This window comes from Corvus brachyrhynchos, unplaced genomic scaffold (genome assembly GCF_000691975.1).
Source record: "Corvus brachyrhynchos isolate BGI_N302 unplaced genomic scaffold, ASM69197v1 scaffold1120, whole genome shotgun sequence".
Classification (NCBI taxonomy): domain Eukaryota; kingdom Metazoa; phylum Chordata; class Aves; order Passeriformes; family Corvidae; genus Corvus; species Corvus brachyrhynchos.
The window spans coordinates 156143-180012 of NW_008235737.1; the positions used below are offsets into that span (position 1 = coordinate 156143).

Sequence of the window (23870 nt, forward strand, 5' to 3'; positions counted from 1 at the left end):
AAAAGGGCGAGAGAATTTGCCAAGCCCAGGGTTAAAAAAAAAAAAAAAAAAAAAAAAATTACATCTCAGAACTCTGGACAGGCCACTAAGCAAAATTCATCCCTCATCCAACTGCACTGGAATTACTACTTCTCACAGGAGGAAAAAAAGCCAGTTAAATAGGAGCAGAATTTCTCTGCTTGTCTGCATGTACTTGAGTATATAATCATCCCTTCAATCCCATGGATCAGACTTTGTTCAGGTCTGAAATCCAACAGCCAGTAACCATCTGGCTAAATCATTATACACAGGTATTGTTTAAACAGCTACTCCTTTGCAGAAGCAGCTTTTACCTCTCCTTCTGTGGCTTCTCTCCTTGCATCAGCATCAAAGGTCTTCTGTTTGAACTTCCTGAAAAGGCAGTCTCAAGCTATTTTCTATCTGGAATGATATAGAGACAATGCTACCAAAAGCCTCCCACAGCCAACACCTTGTTGCCTCCTGCCTTTTCATGCCTCACAGAAGTTCAGAAGGGTCAGTTTCCTCTGGGTTTTTGGAAGCAAAAGCATTTGCCCTCTACTGCCCAGCGTTGCACCTCTCTATTCTCGCATGAAAAATGCTGACAAAAGGCCTGAGCATTGCCATGGAAACACTTTACCCAATATCCTTGTAAATCTATTTGCCAGGGGAGGCATGGGTCTGCAAAGCATTAACAAACTCTCATCTCTTAAATAACCAACACATACTTTCCTCAAACAAAATGCTTTTGCCACTGTTTCAAAACCAACCACAAGCTTTTTTTATTTTTTCCCTCCCTAGGAACCGCAAGTGCTGCTTGAACCCAGTAATTCCAATTTGCTCAAGTAGGATTTAATTTCCTTCTCACCTCAATCAGAAAGCACAAACTGGCCCTGAGGCAAGGCTGGAACACCACCTATGGGTGAAAAGGCCACTGTTAGGGACCTTCACTATACACCTGCTTTTGTTACCTCAGAGGACAAACCTCTAGAATCCTCTGTGCTGAAACATGGGAGAAATTGAGATGATAATGAGAATGATGCAGTCTGAAAATGCCAAATGCCCTCCCTGAAGCTGCCCCCCCAGCCATCCTTCCCTTGGCTGGGAAGGGAAGTGATGGCTTTCTACCACAGAATATCTCCCCAGGTAGTGTTCTTTACTGACCCTCTTTCCACCACTCCTGTTTAACTGCATTTACAATTTAGTGATTTGCTTCTACAGTACATCACTTGTATTCTCTCTCCTGTGCTCTGAAACAAGCTTCCTACAAACAGATACCACTGTGTTTCATTCTGTATTCCTACAGGTTCTTTTCACATTTAAAAGGATTCAGTAACAGTCCCCATCTATTAACCCACCAATTTAATTTATCTGAATCTTTCCATAATCTGTCAGACTGTTTGTTTTTCCACTATTTTCTATGGAATCTAATTGAACAGTATCTCAAAAATTTGAAAGTTTATCCATTAGCCTTGTTAAACTAATTAAAGTGCATAACAAAATCACACAGGGATAAAAAATAATAACCTTGTTCATTAAAAAATTAATTCTGTTACATCAGCATTATTTCTTTTCTCAATTCAGACATGAAATTTAAGGATATTTTTTGTTAATTTTTATTCAGTGTTATATTCAGTTCCAATTTTCATATTCAGTGATTCATAATATTTATAACTGTTTTGCAATGTGCAACCTTTCTAGATACATACAGACAGTCCACTGTAAATGATCAGTGCCAATTTCAATCAGTGTTTTTCCTCTCTGCTCATATTGCCAAGTAACTTTCTTAAAGAGTCCATAGACAGCATATCAGTAGGATGCAATCATCTGTCCTTGTAATAATTGTTGTTAAATACTATTTTTTCAAGGATCCTTTTATGAGTTAATCAAAATAATGTGCACACATTGGCCACCTTCCATGAGAGCCTTGCAAGATATAGTCTTTATTTTATGTCTGTCTCTGAAAAGAGAACTTTGGGTGTTAAAAGCTGGACATTCCCTACTCCCTACCCCAAGTCAATATTAGAAATTTAGTGATGAAAAGAAAATTCAGGCCCTTTTGCCACTTCTTTTATTACTCCTGAGCTTTCTTTGCCTTTTGGAAGTATCTCCCCTAATCATCAAACACTAGATCCATGAGCAGAACATGGACCACATAAGCATCCTTGGTGACAGTTAGACATATCACTATTCCAGTGTTATATGCCCTGATCATTCTGACTCGCAAAACTTAGGCATCCCCTGAGGGCAAATAAAGCATAAAGAACCCTGGCTATCTACAGGGCAATGCTGTAAAGCTGCTTTCTCCCTATAAAAGGACTTCATTCAGTAGACTCATAGATTTACAGTGGAGAATTTTAAGCCTGAATTGCAGAGGCCAGATGTACTTGACCATGTGCTCAAGGACCTATCCTTGACTGAAGAGTCACTTACCTGAGCCAGAATAACCTCTCAAGCTAGAGCATGTAAGGCATGCTCATGCTGATGGCTTGAACTCACGGCTCTGGACTGGCAAAATTCTGCCCACTGTGCCCCCTCAAATACCTCTGCTAAAGACAAAGAAAAGCAAAAAAAGCTCATAATTTCACAGGTGGCTCACTTCAGTTGCTATGCTGTGTGACACGGCCCTTTGAGCCAACTACAGGTAGAAGGATGCCTCCTATAACACAGAGGTAAGGACACAGGAACTTTTATGTCACATGTTTCAGACACAATACTGAAAAGGCAAGGATAGCAACTGCAAATAACAAATCTATCTAAGGGTGTAAAAAGCAGTGCAGGCACGACCTGGCATTGTGAACTCTTGTCCCAGGTAGCTCCATACTCATTTCCAGGTGCTGACTTAAAACACCACCTTCATCCTGGGGTCTATGACCCAAGCCAATTCAGGCCAGAAAAGTGGCATTCTGAAGAAGAAGAAAACCCTCTCAGTTCTTCAAAGGGCAGACAATTTTTGAGCTGTGTGAAGGCATCACACTTATTTTTCAGTATGCATCTGTGGTCATCTCTATATAGAAAAGGGTTTTTTGAAAATATATTAATACACTTTAACAAAAACAAGTAATATCTTGTTAATTCAATCAAATGTGAGTTTATCCAGGGAATCAGTCTTTGTCCCCCATCATGTGCATCTTTCTTGGTCCTTCTACTCAGGCTCTCCTTTACTGCACATTCTTTTTGAATTGATTATGTACTAATAGTAATGTTAGAAAATATCTTTATCAACCATTCTGCCAGTCTCTCTGTCTTGTAAATTGTAATCAGTATCCAATGCCTTTTTAAATCAGCAGGTCTCAATGAGAAAATAAATTGAGTAGTGGCTGTTAGTAGAAGTTCACTCTAAGTACCTCTAAATACTCTAATATCAATAAAATGTGAATCCACCAAAAAAATAAGAGCCTGGTTCTGAGACTGCTTGAAGTTAACATTAATGGTGGTAAAATTTTAATCTAAATTGGAAGACTTTCAGTAACAAAACAAATACGACACAAAATTACAGTGTCCCAGCTAAACAACCACTTTGAAATTTGTAATTTCTTCAGAGAATTAATTCAAGTTAATTTGAAGAAAATTAATTTTAAAAAATCCATAAAACCAGGCTGACAGTTATAAATTAAATTCTTATTCGTTAATTCTTTATCAACCCAATCACAAGACAGTCCTTCTATTATTTCACACCAAACTTAGAACACCCTATGGGTCACTTGGATCATTTGATTTGGAGTTTTTTAACATTACTATTATACATAACTCTTTAGCTCTAATAAAATAATGTGTAAGCTGAGCATCACCTTATAATTTTGGTGTGCAAGTTTTCATACTTAAATTTTAAATTATTTAATTTTAATCATAAAATGATTTTTCCTAATAAAAAATGTTTCATTTGGTCCTTGAAAATAAAGGGTTGAGATGGTATTTTGTAATCATCACATTACCCATTGAACAAATTCGCTTTTTCTGCCAAAGTACTCAGCAGTGCTAAGAACTGCCACTGTGTTCTTAATAAGAGATTTTTTAACTAGCATAGTCAAACATAACACACCTTTTAATAATTGAAAGATGTGTTACTTTCAAATTGTTTCCCAAGCTACTGGTCACAATAGTAGTGTTCTCTTTAATTATATATTATTCTGTAGTAGTGGGACAGATACATTATTTGTAATAGATATAAAATAGTATAGGAATAGATGTTACTTGTCTTTCCCCTGAACAATTCTTGATATCAAAAAGTGGGGGTTTTTTTAAACAACTTACAAATTAAAACTGCCTAAATTTGTAGTCTTCTATACTGTTTACCTGCTTTATTTTTTACTTCAAGTATTTTGATTTAAGTGTTAGCAGGCAGCTGTTTAAACTTGCAGGTAATAAGTCTTTCAGTATCCATGTTTCATCTTTGTCTCTCCTGACTAAATTCCATAAGAAGTAATGTCTTCCAATTAAAGGGAAAGAAGTGGATGAGGGAAAAAGGAAACAGCTGAGAAGGGTGTTAAAATTTCTTTCATTCCCAAGGTTCTATTTGACCTATGAACTTATTTTTCTCATACTTGCCAACAATTTTGTATTTATTTTTTTAATGGTAATAAGACTGTATGCTGCATATATTTTAATTAGACTGTTGACCAATTCTACTTTTTCTGTTCATTTCTATTGGTATCTAATATTGGCTGGAAGTATTTTACCACCATTTTAGAGCAATATTTCTAAACACAACTACATTTAACTTCAGTTTACAGTAACAGCCAAGGAAATAAATGGAACAAAGGTTTAAACAACAAAACCAACCTGCATTAAAGCAGATTAGATCTCCAATCAATAAGGTAAAAAGAATTAGAAATACAACTTTAAAAAAAAAGGAAACAACAAACAAACCTTATAAAGTTAGAGTAGCTAGGTTGGATACATTTTTTCTGGTCTTTATTTGCACAATCCAGTGAAAAATGGCATAATATGCAATTCCTTGCATCACCCTAGCTGTAATAATGTTCACAATAAATAGAGAAATTTTCAAACACGTAAGGTGGGAAATATCTTTTTCCAAGAAAAGTGTGAGATATAACTGGCAAGAGTCAGAATTTTAATTTAAGCATGCTTCATGGGAATAGACTGACAGCAGTGAGGATGATAAAATGGTCTGTCAGTGCTTAATAAAACAAAGCAGCATCCAAGGAAAGCAGCATCCAAGGAAAACACACTACTTAAATGAGAGCAAAGCCCAGCTTTCTCCTAAGTTTTAAATGCTGTCTTTTAAAAAGTTGTTAATGCTTATTGATAGTTTTCAGTCTGACACATTTTACAAAAGTGCTATGTGCATCTGCATATAAATTCATTACCCTTCATTCAAGAGACTGAAGCGATAATTTTGTAAAGCCTGTTGTTGCCTTTCTCAAAGTACTGTTTCTTCTAGAGTTAATATCAGTAGTTTTTCTTTCTTTTTTTTTCTTTTTGTTATTAAAAGCAGTGTGGATTTCTGAATATTTGAGCACTACAGAGTTTTTGCTTTCCTCATCAAATCTGGGAGAAACATACTTTTGATTCTACTGATTCATATATAAAGTTGACTTTTTAAAAATCTTTTTCTGAAATGACATTAGGGTAAGGATAAGAGATGGTCCTAAATGCCACTACTTGGCTTGGCAAGGGTTTTGCTACACTTTTATCCTATAACTATTCAGTTATTTTACGTTAAAAACCTGTACACAGAAATCTCTGGGAGCATCCTGTCAGTTCCAATAGTAAATTACAGCATACAACCAAAAATGCTAAAGCAAGGTTAGCACTGTATCTCAGAAATATTGGACAAAGAATTAAAAGGTAAAGGCAAGTAGGAAAAAAAAGAAAAAAGCTCCATGCCCCAAGGTGGCTGCCTTCGTGTGCTCACCACCTTCACTTCAGCATGTGTGATGCAGCCCAGCAATCACCCATCCTTTTGGGTCACCTCCATTAACTTCCTTGCAGTGGGAGGTTTTCATTTATTCATGGTTTTAACATCTGGCCCACTTGGGGAAGCCAGCTAGAGTATCCCCCTGAAGGGAGACTGCCTTGACTTAGTTTCTTAGTACTGGGGAGGGGCAACTTCGTGCCACCTACTGTTCCTGCCTCCAACTCCTGGCATTCAGTTCAGGCAGGAAATCAGTTTTCAGTTGCTGCCAAACTGGAACCTCACACAGCAATAAGTTCACAGTGCCATCCAGAACTTTGTAATAAAGCAAATCTTGAGCACCTCTTCATATTTACTGAGCAATGAAATATCACGCCAGAATTAAAGGGTGTTTCTGAAAATAGTTTGAATGTGAATCAGAGGATATTTCAGCAGATCCAATGGAGTAATTACAGGGTAGGAAGAACAAACAGACCCTAATAGATAAGTGAGACAGGCAATCATAGACAAACTGTTTACTTCCCTGCTGATGGATGAATAGAGCAAACGGTCACCTAGGTGTTTTTTTATTTAACTTTTTTTCTGGCAGATTTATTCTTGAAATCAGGCTCAACAGAAAAGACCAGATTGAGCATTCTTTTTAACATGAAAAGATTCTATGTTCTTCAACGACCATATAGAATAGCTTTTATTATGGAAGGATGGTAATTACGTCCCATTTGTAAAAGGAAGGATGAGACACAGGGTTAACTTAAACCTATCCCACAGTCAAATTGAGCGGGGGCAACAAGACCTTCCAAGTCTTAATCATGTTTTAAGCAGTGTCAAAGCAGCTGCCTTTGCAGGCTGTAATCAAGTGCTAGGAAAAAACCTTTGAATGAAGTTCCCAGAAACTGTGAGTCTTGAAGTCATTAAGCCTTTCATGACCAGTGACAAACCAACTCGATAAAGGCATGATCTCACTAGGTACAAAGTTAGAGACACAGAGAGTAGTTTTATGATTCCATTTTATGTTAACAGGGACATATTTGGGCCCAAGCAATAAACCCAAATTTTCTTTTTTAAATTTTTTCATCTGAATGATGAATTTTCATGTTCCTTCCTTCATGTATCTTCGACTTATGAACTCTTAAGATCTTCAAACTTCAAAACTGCTTACTTGCACTACTAAGTTTAACTTTCTGCTTTCTGTCACATGTCACATACCATCTACCCCTCGTCTTCCAACAGGAAATGCCCAACAGTGCATCACACACTCCACAGAGAAACAATCACTGCAACCAGTTAGCATATATTCAATAGCAAAAGCCAAGTCTTCTAGTGGCTTGAGAGGTCAAAGAAATATGAGAAACACAAAGTAACCTGGGGCAGATGGACAGATTGTGTGCTAATGAGGTAGGCAGAACTACCTTAATGAACAGACTTTCCTTAAAAGACAATCCACAACAATTTTTTCTTTTCTGTGCTTGCTTTTTACCTGATGTAAATTAGAGACCTTTTAATTAAAAAAAAAAAAAAAACAACCTCCCAGGATAAAATTATTATACTTTTCATTAAAATAATGGCAAAATAAACCAGTTTAGTTTCATAAGCCACCTCTCCACATGTCAAAAATTATTTTTAACTGTTCCTAATTTTTGTCAAATGAGTCAGATAATTAAGCATTATTTCAGCAGAAGTTAATTTGTGCTTCTGATTTTTTTGTCTTGTCACATAGACATACTTTGACTTCATGTGTACAACAACCCTGAGTAACTCTGGAGCCCCTGCCTCAACAAGGGGTTGGGACCAGCCGACCTCCCCAAGGCCCTTCCTAAATCATTCTCTGATCCTATTCTGGTAAACTGGCTATGAACCAGACCGTTCTTTCTGTTTTCACCATTTAGCGAATGCTGCTAAAAATGATGGCAAAAAAGACCTCTAGACTAGCCTTACTTTGTGATGGCAAAATATATTATTGTATATTTATCATAAAAGGTATATAGAAGAAGGGATTTGCTTCTGTGGGGTTTCTGACTGATGTATATATTTTTCCTTTTTTCTCCTGCCAAAATTTCTGCTTGACCATGAGAACTAGCATTTTACACAGAACAAAAAAAAAGAAAAAAAAAAAGGGAAAATAAAACGGATTCATTCTGATGCAATAGATTCCTGTAGGGGAGTATAACTGGATGTGTACATCTGAATTTCAGAAAAGAGCACTAAAATTCCTCTTTTGATCCTGAGGTTTAGTTTGCCCATAATGTTGAGTGTGTGACATAAACAAAATCATGACACTGTCAACAGCGATGAGAAGAGCCTGAAAATTCCATCTCAGCACAGCTCATAGTAATATTGCAGAAGTTTAATTTTCCTAATCCTGTCATTTCTGCTGTCTGAAAAACAAATACCGATGTACCCTTTGCTAGTCGCACCTAATTCCCTTTTGCATGTGCTAATTTCACTGTGACCACTACAAACACTGCAGGCAAAGGAACTGAAGTTTTGCAGGCAGGCAGAGAAATGAAGCAAAATGACTGTTGTTTTTAATACATATTAACAGCTATATCAATGTCTATCTTCTTCCTCCTCATTTCATCCTCTGTGATGAAATCCTCTCTTTCATCCTCTGATGAAATTCCCCTGATCATCCTGTAGGATGAACAGTTGCCTCTAGGCATCCTCTGTACAATTTGTTCCAATACCAGTGTTTCTGTCAATTCCCTGCTCATTTACCAACTGCACAATTGTTTATGAGATTCTGAGGACCAATTCTCATTACTCAGGAACCAAAAAATATGTCTTGAAATTTTGTGGCAATACTAGCTTAAAATGTTTACAGGCCCACAAGCCTATTCAGCAGACTGTACAGATCTGCATCACTTTTAATTCCCCAGGATTTGTAAATCAGAGAGCATTCTTACACTATTTGAAAAACAGCAAACATGATCAAATTTCTCAGTCATATTAAAATACAGGTGGAAATATATTCAAGAGAAAACAAAATTTGAGAGTTGAACTGATATAAATGGTACGCAATACACTCTCTTCAGAGAGCCTTCTGTAGCACATCCTACTATTAAGTGCTTGGAAATTAGCAGAAAAGATTAACTGAAATCTCTACACATCACTACAACAACATTTTGTAAAGGAAAAAAACGTGGTTTCAAGATGCATTTGTAGACCAAGTAACTCCTGACAGAACTACTCTTGCTGTACTGCCTCTGGAACTGCTTGAAAGCCAGGTATATCAAAGTGTACCCTTGATCAACGTAGATGCTGTAGCAACAGAAAAACTGCATGCAAGAACAGCAGAACAGATGACCCTTACAGGCATTAAAGATGCTTGTATTCCATTTACAAAACAAGGAATCTTTGCTTTTAAGGTTTACATCTTAAAACAACAAAAAAAATCAGTCTGACTTCACTGATTTGTCTCTATAGAAACCAGAAGAAAGACTCTTAGTTTTCAGATGCTGATGCTCTGCTCACCAAGTCACTCCACTGTATTTGGACAGCATCTGGTTTAGTTTTCAAACTTAAAAGTTTCAAAAGCTATCGTGCAAGTATTACTTTTAACTGCTTATTTGACACATTCCAGTATTTTTGGTGTGGAATGGAAAAAAAAAAACATTTAAATTGCATTATATTACATAAGGAGAGTGAAAGTGCTTTTATCATTGAAGGACTACCATGGAAGAATCCAGTACTGGGGGGAAAGGTATGAAGATACTGAACTATGCTCATTTCCTTGCTCATTTCATTTTAATGTCAAAACATATAATGCCAATACAATATGTTTCAACACAGCAGTCAAACAAATCATCTTTTTTGGCTCTCTCTTACATTTCTTCTAGAAATAAATCTTGCTTATCCAAATGTATAAAATAGATTTCCCTGCCCAGCTGTTTGCCTAGAAAGGTGTTAGTATTTCCCTATTGATTTTTGGCATCTGTCAGTTTAGTCTCTCCTTTCTATACCACATGCACAATGTCTTCAGGCATTTGTCTCTTCCATTTGCAGGCAGAATGAAACCACTGAGTTAGGAATTTTGTGAATGTTACCATCACAAAATTAAATCACTGTTTAAAAACTGTTGCTGCTATAACAGACCTACATTTTCCTGTTCTGAGGAACACTCTGTACTGCATGAGGTTTCATACATTCCAGCTGCCACTTGTATATGAAGTCCTTACATTTGTTTCCAGCCTTTAATCCTTTTCTTCTCACTTTCACCACAGTAAATTTTCTATGTGCATTTTGATTCTTTTTCAGCCAAGCAGTAAGACACAGCAGAGTGGAACTCTTGGCTTCTGATGCTTGCCAGAAGGTGTTAGGAGGTATGTAGCCAATGTAATGCTCAGCCTGATCCATTTTTGAGAAAGGATTTAAAAATTCAAACTGACAGTTCAGAATAGAAACAAGAGCCTGAGATTTTGACACTGCTATGACCACACCAAACAAAAAAGTTTGCTTAAGGAAAACAAGTATTTATTATAAAGGTGTCAAGTAGATGACCAAATGAAATTTTAGCTTTTAGGTAAGAAAATTACTCTGTATATTGTGACATTAAAGTAGGGACAGAATTAGCAAAACTATATGACTCACTGAAAGACATTTAAAACCACTTACGTGACTCACATGGGGAGAAAAGACAGATCAAGAGGGTACAGTGGGAATGTGCATTATGTGAAGACTATTGGACTCCTCAACATCAGCTTCCGTCACTACACTGGTGAGGTGACAATTCTGTCACATAGCACACCCATTAAAAGTACTGCTTTTCTTCTCAGGTTAAACTAACAAAAAAAATTAAGCACCACAGAGTTATTTGGCATTATAGAATACACAGCCCAGAAATGCAGATACTTCCCTTACACCACAGCACTTTCTGAAACCATTGTTTCTCAGCAGCAACAGTTGAATGACACGGTATCAGCCAGACCAAAACACAGATCCATGAAGGGCTTGTCCAAAGGGATGTGGGGAACACTGGGTAGAAGGAGAAGTTAGGCAGTAATGTTTTCACATTCATTGGATACAGGAGAAAAGAAGACTGGGAAAGCTTTCTGTGGGGGTGGAATTCCCTATTTCCTTCCTATAAATGTGCACAACGAGTGTGATGAATAACATATGCCTAGGGAATGCAGGAAGATCAAGAGAATGAGAGAAGGAAGAAGAAATATTCATACAGACCTGTGCTGTATGCTGTGTATATAGGATTGTCCTGTGTATACATGGGTGATTTAGCTGAAGAAGGGAATAGTAGGGGCAGTTTCTCAGTGACCAGTGATATGAAAGAAATCAGTTTGATGGAATGGAAGTGTTGTCCCCCAACAATGGCAATATCTTCTGACTTGTCATAAATCTAAGTACTGTTTTCAGCTACCAATACAGAGATCAGTTCGTTGCTGTCCAAGAATAATTAACTTTCTAGAGGTTATAATTTTGCATTGAGACAATATAGGGAATACACATTGTCATGGCAGCAGTTAAAAAAATGGCAGTCCAATACTACTTGCTTCCCTGGTTTCATTATCCGACAAAACATGTTTACCTATTTGCTTCCAGTGAAAAATTCAGAACAGATGTGATTCCTGTTTAAGTAGGAATTATGTTCTTTGCTGTTTAATGGACCCAACAAGGATTAAGAGCTTCTAGAATATAATTTTTAACGTGGTCTATATTGGTCTACATCGAACTGCAGGGCAACCATTCAATTTCACCCTGTGTTTTGTTCATTTTGCCATAACTCCAGAAGGTCAGTAGTCAACTAAGAATCCACTTGTTAAAACAAAGCAAATTTAAAAATAGAAATGTTTCTGTTCAATGCTTTGACTGTTATTTTTCCATCAAATTGCAAGGAATGGATAAAATATGTTTTCCATGGCTGTGAGCTTGCTACAGAAGTCCATCCACCACTTATATCTAGAAACATTAATTTATGTCTTTCTATTGAAAAGATGCCTAAACTTCAAACAAGCAAGCTTGTTCTCAAAATCATTCCTACTTAGAGACTCAGTAGTAGTCATTTAAAAATGTGGTAGTTTAAAAACTTGAAACACATTCATGTTTTATAAAGTACTATAAATACTGCAGAAAATGAAAGTTCCTAGTATTAATAGATTAAAATCAGTGGTTATGCATCCATTTCAATAAATTATTACATTTAGAAACATAATAGCATGACAAAATACCACAGATCCTCCTCACTAAGGCAGAGCATCAAACCGAGAATTGGTTTCACAGCAGCATCAAAGAAAATCAGTCTCAAAGAGAACTCTGGAAGAGATCTTCTGGTCCACTTCTTTGGAGTCACATACAAGGGTGTGTTGATCCTTCCTGACTTGTCCAACCTGTTATTAAACCCTCAGCCACAGAGATTCCACAGTCTCCCTAAGACAAGCTTTTTACTATGGTCAAAACCATTCCATCTCTTGGGAATAAGAAGCCCAACTAATAGACTGTTTGGAGAAACTAAAACAAACTGTAAAATTTCAGTGTGCTGTGCCACCTGTCTCAGGGAGGAGAAAGGGGTGAAGCAAGCAGAAATGATGATACAGGAGTGGGCACCTGATTTATGCCTGTTTTAAAGTCTCTGTGGTTTAGATTCATATCCGACCAAGCGCCCCTACATGTGAACACCTGCATGAATAAAGCGTGAGCTAAGAAAGAGTGTTTGATTGAATACAACTGTGGTTCACTTCTACAAAGTCTGTGAATACCCAAGGCAGTTCAGCTCCTCTTGATGGCATGATTCCTGGGACACAAGATTCCTGGGACACAAGAGCAGAGGTTGGAGAAAGAGCCACCAGGGAGTGTAGAGAAAGCCAAGGTGGATCTGACTTCCACCCAGGTCCTCATGGAAACAACTGTTCTTTGATGTGCCAGAGGAATGGATTAAGAAAACTGTGAGGAGCAGTGCCAAGGAACTGAGCCAGATAGAGACCACCCAAAAAGCAGAAAAAACTCTGTGAAGAGGGAATGGAATTAGTAAAACAAATTGGCAATTGGAGATAACGAAAATGTTGAGAGTGCGGGTGTCAACTATGGCTCACGCAGAAAAAGATGGGAGGAAAAGCCAGGACAACACCTGGAAAATACAGAGAACTGGAAGACCATATCAAGGGCCAGAGGAATTATGATATTGTTTTGAAAGAGCTTGATAAATGATGTTCCATACACAGTAATATTATTTTAAAAACCTCTGAGCTCCTTTAACAGGCACCAATGAAATAAAAGGAAGTCTGTGGTCACTGTACTATTTAAATGTTATCCTTCAAGGTATTATCCAGCAAGAACTTCATTCAGAAATTCTCATGTGATATGGCCTTTTGAAACTGCCTACAGAGAAATCATGTTGTATTTTCTCGCCAATATCTGTAAATAAAATCTTTTCTAACCTGCATGTAAGTGTACCAGACATACATTTAAAGCAGTTGACACATTTAGAATAGAATTTCCTCATTTACAAAAAGGCATATACAAAAGCTTTAGGATGGTGAGAGGAGAGGGGCTTGAGACTTACCCTGCTCATCCAATTAAAAAATCTTAATTTTACTGTGCCTTTCCAAACCAGCAGACCATTTAATAAAACTTGGGATAGTTCTCTCAGCGTAAACAATTCCTTCATTTATACAACTGAGTCTAAATCTTTGAAAGACTGGTTTTCATTTATCAGAGTATTTTCACACAGAACTCTCATCCCTGCTAAATCCAACTCTGACACTCTGGAAAAAAATTATTTTGGTAAATGTCCAGTCAAATTACCACTAACTAACACATAACTATTTAAAGTAGCACAATACACAGAAGAAAAACAAAACAGAAAATCATGTAAAATGTTGTCAAGCTTAAAAGCATTCAAAACTTTGGAGATGACATTATTGTTATTATTGTTTTACCATTACCACTTCAGGTAAATGACAGGATTTACATTTTGCTGTTGTAGTTTCGTTTGCTATTACCCAGACATTTTGGCCAAACAAGGGCCAGAATTGCTGTGAGACCAATTCTCTGTTGGCATAACTTTATTGATTTCAGTGGACTTCTGTCAGCAGAAAACATTGGCTTCTCTTTAGCTTTGGGGAAAAAAAAAAAAAAAAAGCCACACAATCTGCTTTTATTAAAACATATTTTTAAGCTGAAAAGTAGAGATGGGTGGCAGGATCCACTCCTAAATCTAACAAAGTACATGACTGGGGTATGGTAATTTTGCCAATCCCATCTCCAATCAATTTTTTTTTGTATTTATGTATCACATACACAAAGTTTGTAGGAAGTTAAACATTATAAATCTTGAAGAGACAATTACTTTTTATTGTGATACAAAAATCTATGCCACATTTAATTCTCTCTGTTTATTACCAATGCCAATGATATGCTATAACATTTCTCTGCTATGCTTCAATTAATTAGACAGCCTTGGGGGAAAAAAAGGCAGTAAGAAATGTTCCAGTACTTCTCACTGTAGGATGATGCCCTAAAGCCCTGTGAATGAGAAACTAGTATGTTCTAGAAAGAGAAGTTCACTGTATCTGGGGTTGGTGGACAAAAGGATTTCCAAAAACACCAGCTGCAGGCAAACTCACATAAATGGAGAGTAGTTGTACCCAACTGCAATAGCTCCTACATTCTCCATTCCCATCCAGAGAAACTGGATGTAGGTGGTGGGCAGTGATAGCTGGCACCTTGATCTCTTCCTAAGCACAGTCTGGGAGTTGTGCTTCATTATACTTGCTATGTCTCTGATGAGGATTGGCTGTGGCTTGAAACAGAAGTGAGAATGAAACAAAATTATTTCAAAAGACAGCCAGTAGAAGTACCAGTGCAACAACAATACTTAAGTGCTTCAAGACCATTTTTTGATTTTAAATGTATTTCTTACTGGTTACCTGGTTCCCACAGAATTTACCTGACTACAAAGGCACAGAAAAACCCTAAATAAATTTGTAATACTCACTTCTATGATTCTGTAACAGAAGGTCTCAGCCTTACCTCTGCAAGTCAGACTACAGATGTACAATTTATTCACTGCCACTATTCTTTCCAGTTTAAAAATTGTTTGAGAAAGCACTGAGTCAATCAAGATCATTAGGGTAAAAGTGTGGTATGTTCCACAAGACAGCATAAGTGTTCTTTTCATGTAAAGTACACAGTGATTAAAAGGCACAATTCTGCAAAAGCATTCAGGAAAACTACAGTGCAATATGTTCTTATATGACATTTTGTCATGGCATCACCACCATTCAGCATGATTTGGACCTTCTGCAGGTCATGAGATGAAATCGGTTGTCCTCCTCCATTTCAGTTCTTTCCTGTTCCTGAAGTGAGAGGTCTGAACTTCTCCAGTAATCCTTCAAAGCACGGCTTTGAATCCTTACAAATCATTACAAACCACTCTTTTGAAGACTGTTCTCTGGAACAATCTACCAGGCATGTCACTGCACCTACAGTTCTCTATGGGATTGACTTGCTACAAATTCACCTCCCTATTTATATGTGGAACACTTTTAAGCTGGAAACACACTGGTGTTTCCATAAAACCAACTTGCTCTCACTCAAATAATACACATAGAAATCAACAATTTTTGCATATGTAATGCACAGGTTGTTCTTAGGAAAAGGAATATAGGACTATTTTTTGTAGGAAATAGTATTTTTAGGATCTAAACATGAAACATAATATGTGTTTTGACACAGCCTAAGTGATAGTTTTAATACTTACACATTTTATTCTTACAACTCATAGGGACTTGGTGGTTTAAGAGTCCCTAGGAAGAACTCAGATCCTTGGGTTCTCTTCTGAGTCTCACTATCAGCCTTTGATGATCCGAAGGTATATTTTTGATCTCTGACCTCAACTTCCCCTCTCTTCAATGTCAGAAGAAAAATGCATACCTTCTAGTAATTTGTTGCAAGAACTGCAAAGAAAGGTGGATATGAGAACTGGATGCTGTGACCATCACAGTTCAGTGCCATATATCAGGCATGTTTCCCACACCTGAAGTGGCTCTTGCATTTCTGGAGGGCAGGAACTACATACTCACAGGAGATACAGACATATAAATGGTTTGGATTATGTAAGTTTAGCACTTGTTCACAGAATACCATTCATTATTCATCTCTTAAAAAACACCTGTATCTTCTTCTGCTGAAAAGCCATTCAAATTATATACCAGCTCTGCTTGTATCCAATAATTTACAAAGGGGTAAGGATAGACAAGAAATTAGTCTGGATGTTTCAGGAAGTCAAGAGGAACAGGGTTTTCTGAAGAAGAGGGGTTTTTACTCCTGAGATTTAATGAGGTTGTACCATTCCGTTTCACAAGTATCCAGTTACTTTCTGCAAAATATTGCTTAAAACACTTGGAGTAAGGAAATGAGGTGCCAAGAAACCTGTGTTACCTGACACTGCTGTGTTACCAAACTGTTTGCCACATGTCTTCCCCACATTTCAGGCAAATGAATGGACTAAGGTAAATGATTAACATTTTATCTTGCTTTAAATGTGTTACCAAGTTCGTGAACTAAACCATTTCAAATACTAGGAAGCAACCATTTTCCTCTTGTCATTGCTGCATAAGTTCACTGGAGAAAACCATAATGAATACAAAATCAAAAGATGCATAATAGTGCAAATGCACAGGACTCTTCAACAAAGGTAGACAGTCAGATTTAGCATTTCTTAGCTGTCAACCACACAGCTTCAAGATTTAAATAACTTTAATACATCCTTTTAATTAAACAGGAAATTATATGCAAAACAGGAAAAATACTTAAATGAGCTATTTTTACATTCAGTAGCCTCTAAGTGTGGATCATAAAAGCTAACATCCCCAATATTTAAAATGACAGACACCACTTGGTTTAAAAGACTGAACAGGACCTGCTGGAGGCAGACAACTGGAAAAAGCATGCCTGAGAAAGGTAGACTTTGGCAGTCTGTTTGGGGCATGGGAGGATTCTCCCCCAGCCCACTCACAAATCTCCCCACCCCAGAATTGTCCCCAGGAACAAAACACTGTGACCAGGTGCTCCAGTTAGAACATCTGCTGCTGCATGGAGCTGCCAAGGCAACAGCATTCGGCTGTGACATTTCCCAAATCACTAAGTTAGTACGCAGCTCACACCTGACAGTGTCAGAGCTGGCACTCCCAGTGCCCTTCCCCATTAAAATGCCCCAGATATGCCTCCAAAAACTCTGACTGAGACTCTTTAGGTCACTGACAAGAAGGTGTCCCATATTATATCACTGATGCCAGTCAGGTGGACACACAGAAGGGCAAAGCAGCTCAACTCTCTTGAATCTTTATTCTTCTACATATAAGAGTATGGTCATGGAACTTTTCAAGTTGGTGTTCCAGCCCACTCCCTACGTACCAAAAGTACACAAACCCCCATCTGCAAAAATTACTCCCTCCATCACTAAGAAATGAAGCTTTTAAATAACCTTTTAAAATAGCATTTAAAAGAAGAACACGGTTTTTTCCTTCATAGTTCTTCCACCTCCAAAGGAAATTTGAATCCAGCAATACAGCTGTGGTGCACCATAAATGCACCATAACATGTCCTCGACCACCACACCCTCCAGTTAAAACACTGATAAGTTCTGGTACCCCATATATATTATGGGGTCCTTCTTTGCATGGCCAAATTCAAACTCCAGTACCTTTTAGGCACAAATTGCCCTTTTTCCTGGACATCACTAGCAACACGTCCTTTCCTCCCACAAAAGCTCATGGGAACTTTTTTAATCAGTGAAATGTTGTTTGTCAAGACAAATTACTTGGGAACACTAACACTGAAAGGTCTACAGTCCAGTGCCATAAGTGATGATTGTTTGAAGTCCTTTACAGAACCAGCTATCAGCAATAAAACTTCTAATAAGCATAGAAAATTATACCAAGCCAGTCAGTTTGTCCAAAAAAGGCTGTCAAAAGAGCACGTACTGAAACCTATCCACCGATGAAGCAGGCAAAATCATTAATAAACACTTCTGTAACATTAAATACACCATCTACTTTCTATTCACCATATCTTTTTAATAAAAATGATACTGAAACACAAATATTAATAGAAGGACAGTCTGTGTATGCTATTTTTTCATAAAGAGCATTCTTTCAAATAAATAAAAATATACTTCAGTTTATTATCAGACTGTAAAAAGCATAAAAATTCAAACACACTTCAGGACACTTACTTGCTTTGACAAAACTCACACAAAGGTTTGTTTTTCCTCTGCAATGGATAAGCTTGTCACCCCAGACTACAGAAAGACAAAAGGTGAAGGAGATGTTTCTCCCCACCTTGTTTTGCTGTTGGTGACAGCCTGAGGGATGACATTCCAGCTCTGATAGGTGCTTTCAAAGCCTTTACCTTCCATATGCCCAGCAAACTAATTTTTACTTTTTAAACTAGCACCTATTTCCTGTCAGTAGTATCTATAGATAAAGGTGCTCAAAATGAGGGCTAAGCAGCTAAGGGACATAACACTTAATAAGCTACTTTTAAAATGCTTCCTTTCCATTAATCTCCCCTGCAGTTTTTGTGTCTAAGCTTCCTCCTGCCTCACTCACCACTGCTATGAACACATACACTGCATTTGGAAAAACTGTGTGTGTACAGCAACTGTCAATGTATCAAAGGCTGCTTGATTTTACCTAGATCAGATACCAACAGCATAAAGCTGAGAATAATATAGGCTTTAGCTTGTGCTTTTTAAGTCTGCCGGCACGTCGAGCACTTAGAAAGGCAATGAACCTGCAATGAGGTCTATGCTATCACGATTTCACTTCTACTAGAACCTGAGGAACCTGTCTTGAGGTGAATATGGATGCTATTATCACACCTACACACCCCTGCTCCAGGAGGAAATGTCACAAAATGCCAAGTTCTGAAATCTGGACTAAAGCAAACTAGGTCAGAGCAGAACCGCCACCTCCATTTTCATCAGTAGCCTCCTGCCCTATTTTTAACTTGGGCTTTTTAGGAGGCTCTGTCTCCAATGGACACATGTGCCACAGCTGAATCTTCACAAACATGGCCTCTGACAGAGAAGAGACTTACATCTGTTCTCAAAATCCAGGGCTTTGAATTTCACTTTGGATCAAATGGCAATCAATGCAGGTCACAGGCTGACTTTCCTTCACACTTTTAGCAAGAAATGCTGCTCAATGAACAATCAGCATGTCAGACCTCCCTTCAGTATGAATACAAAAGCACAGTTGTTAGAGCCTTTCCAACTTCGACAGCTCTGCCTAAAGACACTATTCAGCTTCTGTGGAAAGAGCACAGCTCAAAATGTCCTCCAAATTCCATTTCAAATTCCTAACTCTCTCAAACTGGTATATAGGACCATACATCCAGTAAACTCAATTGGATACACAGTATTACATCAATACTTTAATTTGGATTTATCTTGTTCTTTCTACATCTACTCCTTGTCACTTTAATTTTTCACTTGTGTTCTCTGCATAGTTTAAAACCTTACAGATTGGAAAATAATGGCACTTATATCCTTTTGCCCTTCATGTTGTGTATGATAACACTTCTGGCTGTGAAAACCTACAACTAACACTGACATTATATTGTTGAACTAGTCTTAAAATAGGTACAGCACCCACAGCAACCACAGCTTTGGAGAAAGAAACAGAAAAATCTTTCACTGGCCTGAAAAGCAGCAATTAAAGTTCCACAGCAACTGCTTATGGAAAATCACACTGTGCCACCATTTTTCAGTAGATGTAAAAGGTATTTCAGTTTGCAAGAAAAATGAATTATAAAATCTTAATAACCAAAAATAACCAAAGATAATGAATATATAGTTCTGAGCAAAGACAAACCTTCTTCATATGTTGCTGTCTATGTTGTCATCAAATTTTATCTGTCTTTTGATCTCACCAACTACAAGCAGTGCAATCATCCTGTCACATGTCCCAGCTGGCAGTTCCCGTGGTCCATTCTCTAAGAACATGTAAAGTGTTCCCACTTCAGTTGGCCAAGGAAGTCTATGCTTAGTTTAATTTTTCTATTTTCATTAACCACAGATGCAGTAAAAAAGATTAAACAAAAAACCAAACCAAACAAACAAAGAAACCCAAAACCAAAAAAAACCATACAAACAAAAAAAAACCCAATAAAAACCCCCAAAAAACCCCAAACAAAAAAAACTCCAACCAAACAACAACAAAAACCAAACAAACAAACCAAACGAACCAAGAAAAAAAAAACACCAAAAAAACCCCCAAAAAACCCAAACCAAACCAAACCAAACCAAAACAAAAAGAAAATTCACTAAAATTGATTTTCCACCATACTGCAAAAAACCCCACAGAGAAATAGGTATCAAGCAGTGATGTGACAGAAATTAGTTCTGTATTCCACTTTCCCTTGCACAAAACATGGGCTTTACTTATGCTAAGAAAGCCTGAGGCAATATGCAACTGTCTGAGGTCAGAACTACTACCTGCAAATAAACAGCAACAAATATATTGTCTGCTCTGAATGAAGCATAAATCCTTTGGGGATGTGGTTGGTTTTGATTCAGTCTTCCTCCTCTCAGCTCATCTCCTTGAAGATCAGCAACAAAAAGATAAAGATGACATTGCAAAGAGAATGACAGTATCTACTCGATTTCCTCTACACCCCGTGATACATCAGGCAGATAAAAAGGCCGCTGAGGAGGACAGGAGACTCAGTGATTCAGACCACAGTACTTGGTTTCTCTCTTCTTTGTTTCTGACTCCATTAGGGATCACCTCTTACTTTATCAATCCCAGTGGGACAAAAGGCAAAAAAATTATTGGAACTCCCTCTAAAGCACCTGGGAACATAATGGGAGGGAAATACAGCAAAGAAGTGTCAAGGGAAAGTAAAAGGACAGAAACATTTACATCTGCTCTTCTTTATTTTTCACTGCAAAAAAATTTTTATACAAGGCTTATCAGAAAAAGCAAATCAATCAGATAGACATCTGACGTTTTCTTTACCTTCAGGCCGTCTCTCCCCAGAATATGATTGTTCAACAACTGGTCCAGAAAGTGGATCTGACACAGAAAGTGCCTTTAAGATAATGAGCTGCATATTGAACAACTAAATCTTTTGTTTAGCTTGGGACAGGCAAGGGAAGTGGAGGTATGTCTGAACTGACTGGCAGGGAAACACAGCTATCTTTGGCATTTGTGACCCAAACAACTCTGCCTGTCCATCTCTGAATATGAACATCATTGGTCACTTGAAGAAGGAATCACTCTGGCAGCTTGAAAACTAGCTTGTTTTAAACAGCATTACCCTCAAATACCACTTGAAAGTGTTTTTAGAAGTTCTCCATGTGGTACCAGTCAGCAGTTACAGTTATTGTATCAGGAGAGATCCGCAGTGAAACGGGACAGCAAATGTCAAAATACAAACATGAAAAACAAAGCAGGAAACAGAACTATAACTGCAGTAAGATATTTTGACTATTCACTTAGAGGAAACACAATTTCATCATTAGTGAAAAAATGGGCCCAAAAATGCAAAGAAAGGGAAATATGTCACACACACTGGAAATCAGCCTGCTGATGTAATGTTAAGAAACATCAGTGGATGCAGTTCACTGAATAGTTGGGTAGGGGAAAATATCACTCATACAACATAAGGTCCAGTCTCCTGCCAGTTATCCTAGATCTGACCTTCTTTTCTACGCTCCTTTCCTCCCTTATACACACAATTTCAGTGACTAAAAACATGAATAGGGGAAAAATGAAGAGGGCAACAAGCACAGCCTGAAAGGAAGTGTTTCACCACCTGGATCCCAGCCCCAAAAGAGTTACCTGGGGCTGCTCTCCTGCAGTGCTGGGCAGCCCTGGACTGCAACAAAGTCAGCTGGACTTTCAGCACTACTGTCGAAAAACCCAAACAAAGCAAGCAAAACTCCTGCACCCTTCACAATTATTTCCCTCCCCAGGATTTTGTACTGAATTTTTTACTACCTTTTTTTTTTTTTTCCCCAGAAGAGAGAATTCAAATTATTTCACATCTCAGTGGTAAAGCAGCTTCAATACTCCAGCTAGGAGTGACAAAGTGACAAGTACAGAAAATTGGTTTTTAAAATACATTTAATCACTTAGCATTCACATCTTTGAACTGCTCCATGAAGTGCTACCCAAAAGCTAAATATTGTTAAGAGATCTCTTGGTTCTGTTTATTCTGTCAGCACCCTTTACCACCAAAGCACTGAAAAAACTTGCAGCCACTGTTCATAACATTAACAGGAACATGATGGTGGAATTTACAGCAGAATATTAAAATTGAAGGAGCTTTCAGTTTCCCTTTATGCAATTAACCCAGCAACAACAGCAAGCACTTTCAAATCACACTACCAATCAAAAAAATTCATGTTTGGCGTAGGAAAGCACTGAAATGCTATGATATTTCTTATGTAGGGGGATTTAACACTGCTAACTGCAGAGTCTATAAATCAGTTTCTCTACAGAACTCCAAAGTCATAGGTGCCAAATACAAATCGTTTTCTCATAATCCCATTTTTGATCTTCTCATGTTATTACTGGACTTCCTGGATAAATTGTTGCTAAACTAAGTTTGCTCTTTTTTCCTACATAATTTGCCAAACCAACTGCTGGAATGCATTTGTATTGTCCTCTTACTAGAAGAATTCCTGTAACATTCCCATTGACCTAATTGCAGGTTTTGGCCTGAAAAGATGACACGTTTCTGTGAATCTGGTAAAGCTGTTGAAGCAGGGTTACTAGAAATGAAGTACCCTTCTGGCCCCTTTCATCAAGCTCCAGGCTGAATCCCTTTAGGAATGTGATGGTATTTCTTCTCCCTGCTTTTTTCTAAAATCCTATTCTAAGCTGCTTAAAAAAAAAATAAAAAAAAAAAAATAAAAAAAAAAAAAAAAATCTGACCGAAATAACCCAGAAACTTAAGTAAAGACAGCTGGAAAGATGAAAAAGTGATAATGTTTAGATGTAAACCAAGCAACATGTTCCAACAACTGGCAGGGACTAAATTCTGTCCCAGAAATGTATGTTATTAAAGAATACAGTGTCTGTCAGGAAACCCCTGAAACCACAATACAGTTACATCAGTTTAAGTCTTTATTTGGAAAGCATCATCATTACTTAGACAAAAACAGAGTTTTCATATTTATATGCCCTCAAAATTGATTGTTTGGAGATAAAGTGTGGGTAGATACCGTAAACCATTATTAGGCAAGCAGTTCAAATGAAAAAAAAAATTTTACAAATGTGAGCAATATTGCATCCTGTGTTAGATTTAAAACACAGTTTTCAGAGCCTCCAACCCAAAGAAACTTCTGCTTTTTCCCCTGATGCAGAGGAATCTTGCTCTAGGCTAAGTCCCATTTTATGTCAGACACAGTACCTGTAACACGTATCTTTTAATCTGGAAAAATCTTTGGATGTGCCCACAATTCCCTTTAGAGTCATGGTTCAGGGACCCACATATAATCACCTCTACTGTATCAGTGTGCTGTGTTCCAAACATAATTCTGCTTTTAACATACACTCCTAATTTTCTAAGATTCTGTCATCATCGGGGCTTCCTCACCTGCGCAGATCTTCCCATCGTAGGTCTCACACACCCAGTCGTGGCACTCGCAGAGCGGGCCGTAGTATTTGCCAGACTCAGTCACTTGGCAGATGCAGACTCCACACTCACATCTGCCTCTGTCATTGCACAGCTTCCCCCCTGGGACGTGGCACCTGAGCTCCGACTCAGCCTGGGACAGCCGGCAGGAAGCAGGAATACCCAAACCGTTCCTGTGGGGGACAGCAAACAGAATAACCTGCGGTCAAAGCCAGGGGCTGCAGCTCAGAGCCCATGAGAGCTTAGCTCATGGGAAACCACCCTCCTTCCACTGGCTTCAGCCAATACCCAGAATATTGTTCTTACCACCTCTTCAGTTATGGTTGCAAATTATTACTTGCCTCAAATCACCCAATTTTCTTCGTTTTCGTCAGAAATCTCATTGCTACCTGCAGGAATG

At 37.8% G+C, this 23870-nt stretch overlaps 1 protein-coding gene across 1 annotated transcript in view; it reads right to left on the bottom strand.

Annotated features, from left to right (window-relative positions):
* ITGBL1 (integrin subunit beta like 1) overlaps nt 1-23870 on the bottom strand; it is a 139313-nt gene that overhangs the window by 114147 nt on the left and 1296 nt on the right. The window contains exon 2 of the mRNA XM_017733207.1: nt 23428-23643. Coding sequence (XP_017588696.1) covers nt 23428-23643 — 216 coding nt within the window. The remainder of the gene's footprint in view (nt 1-23427; nt 23644-23870) is intronic.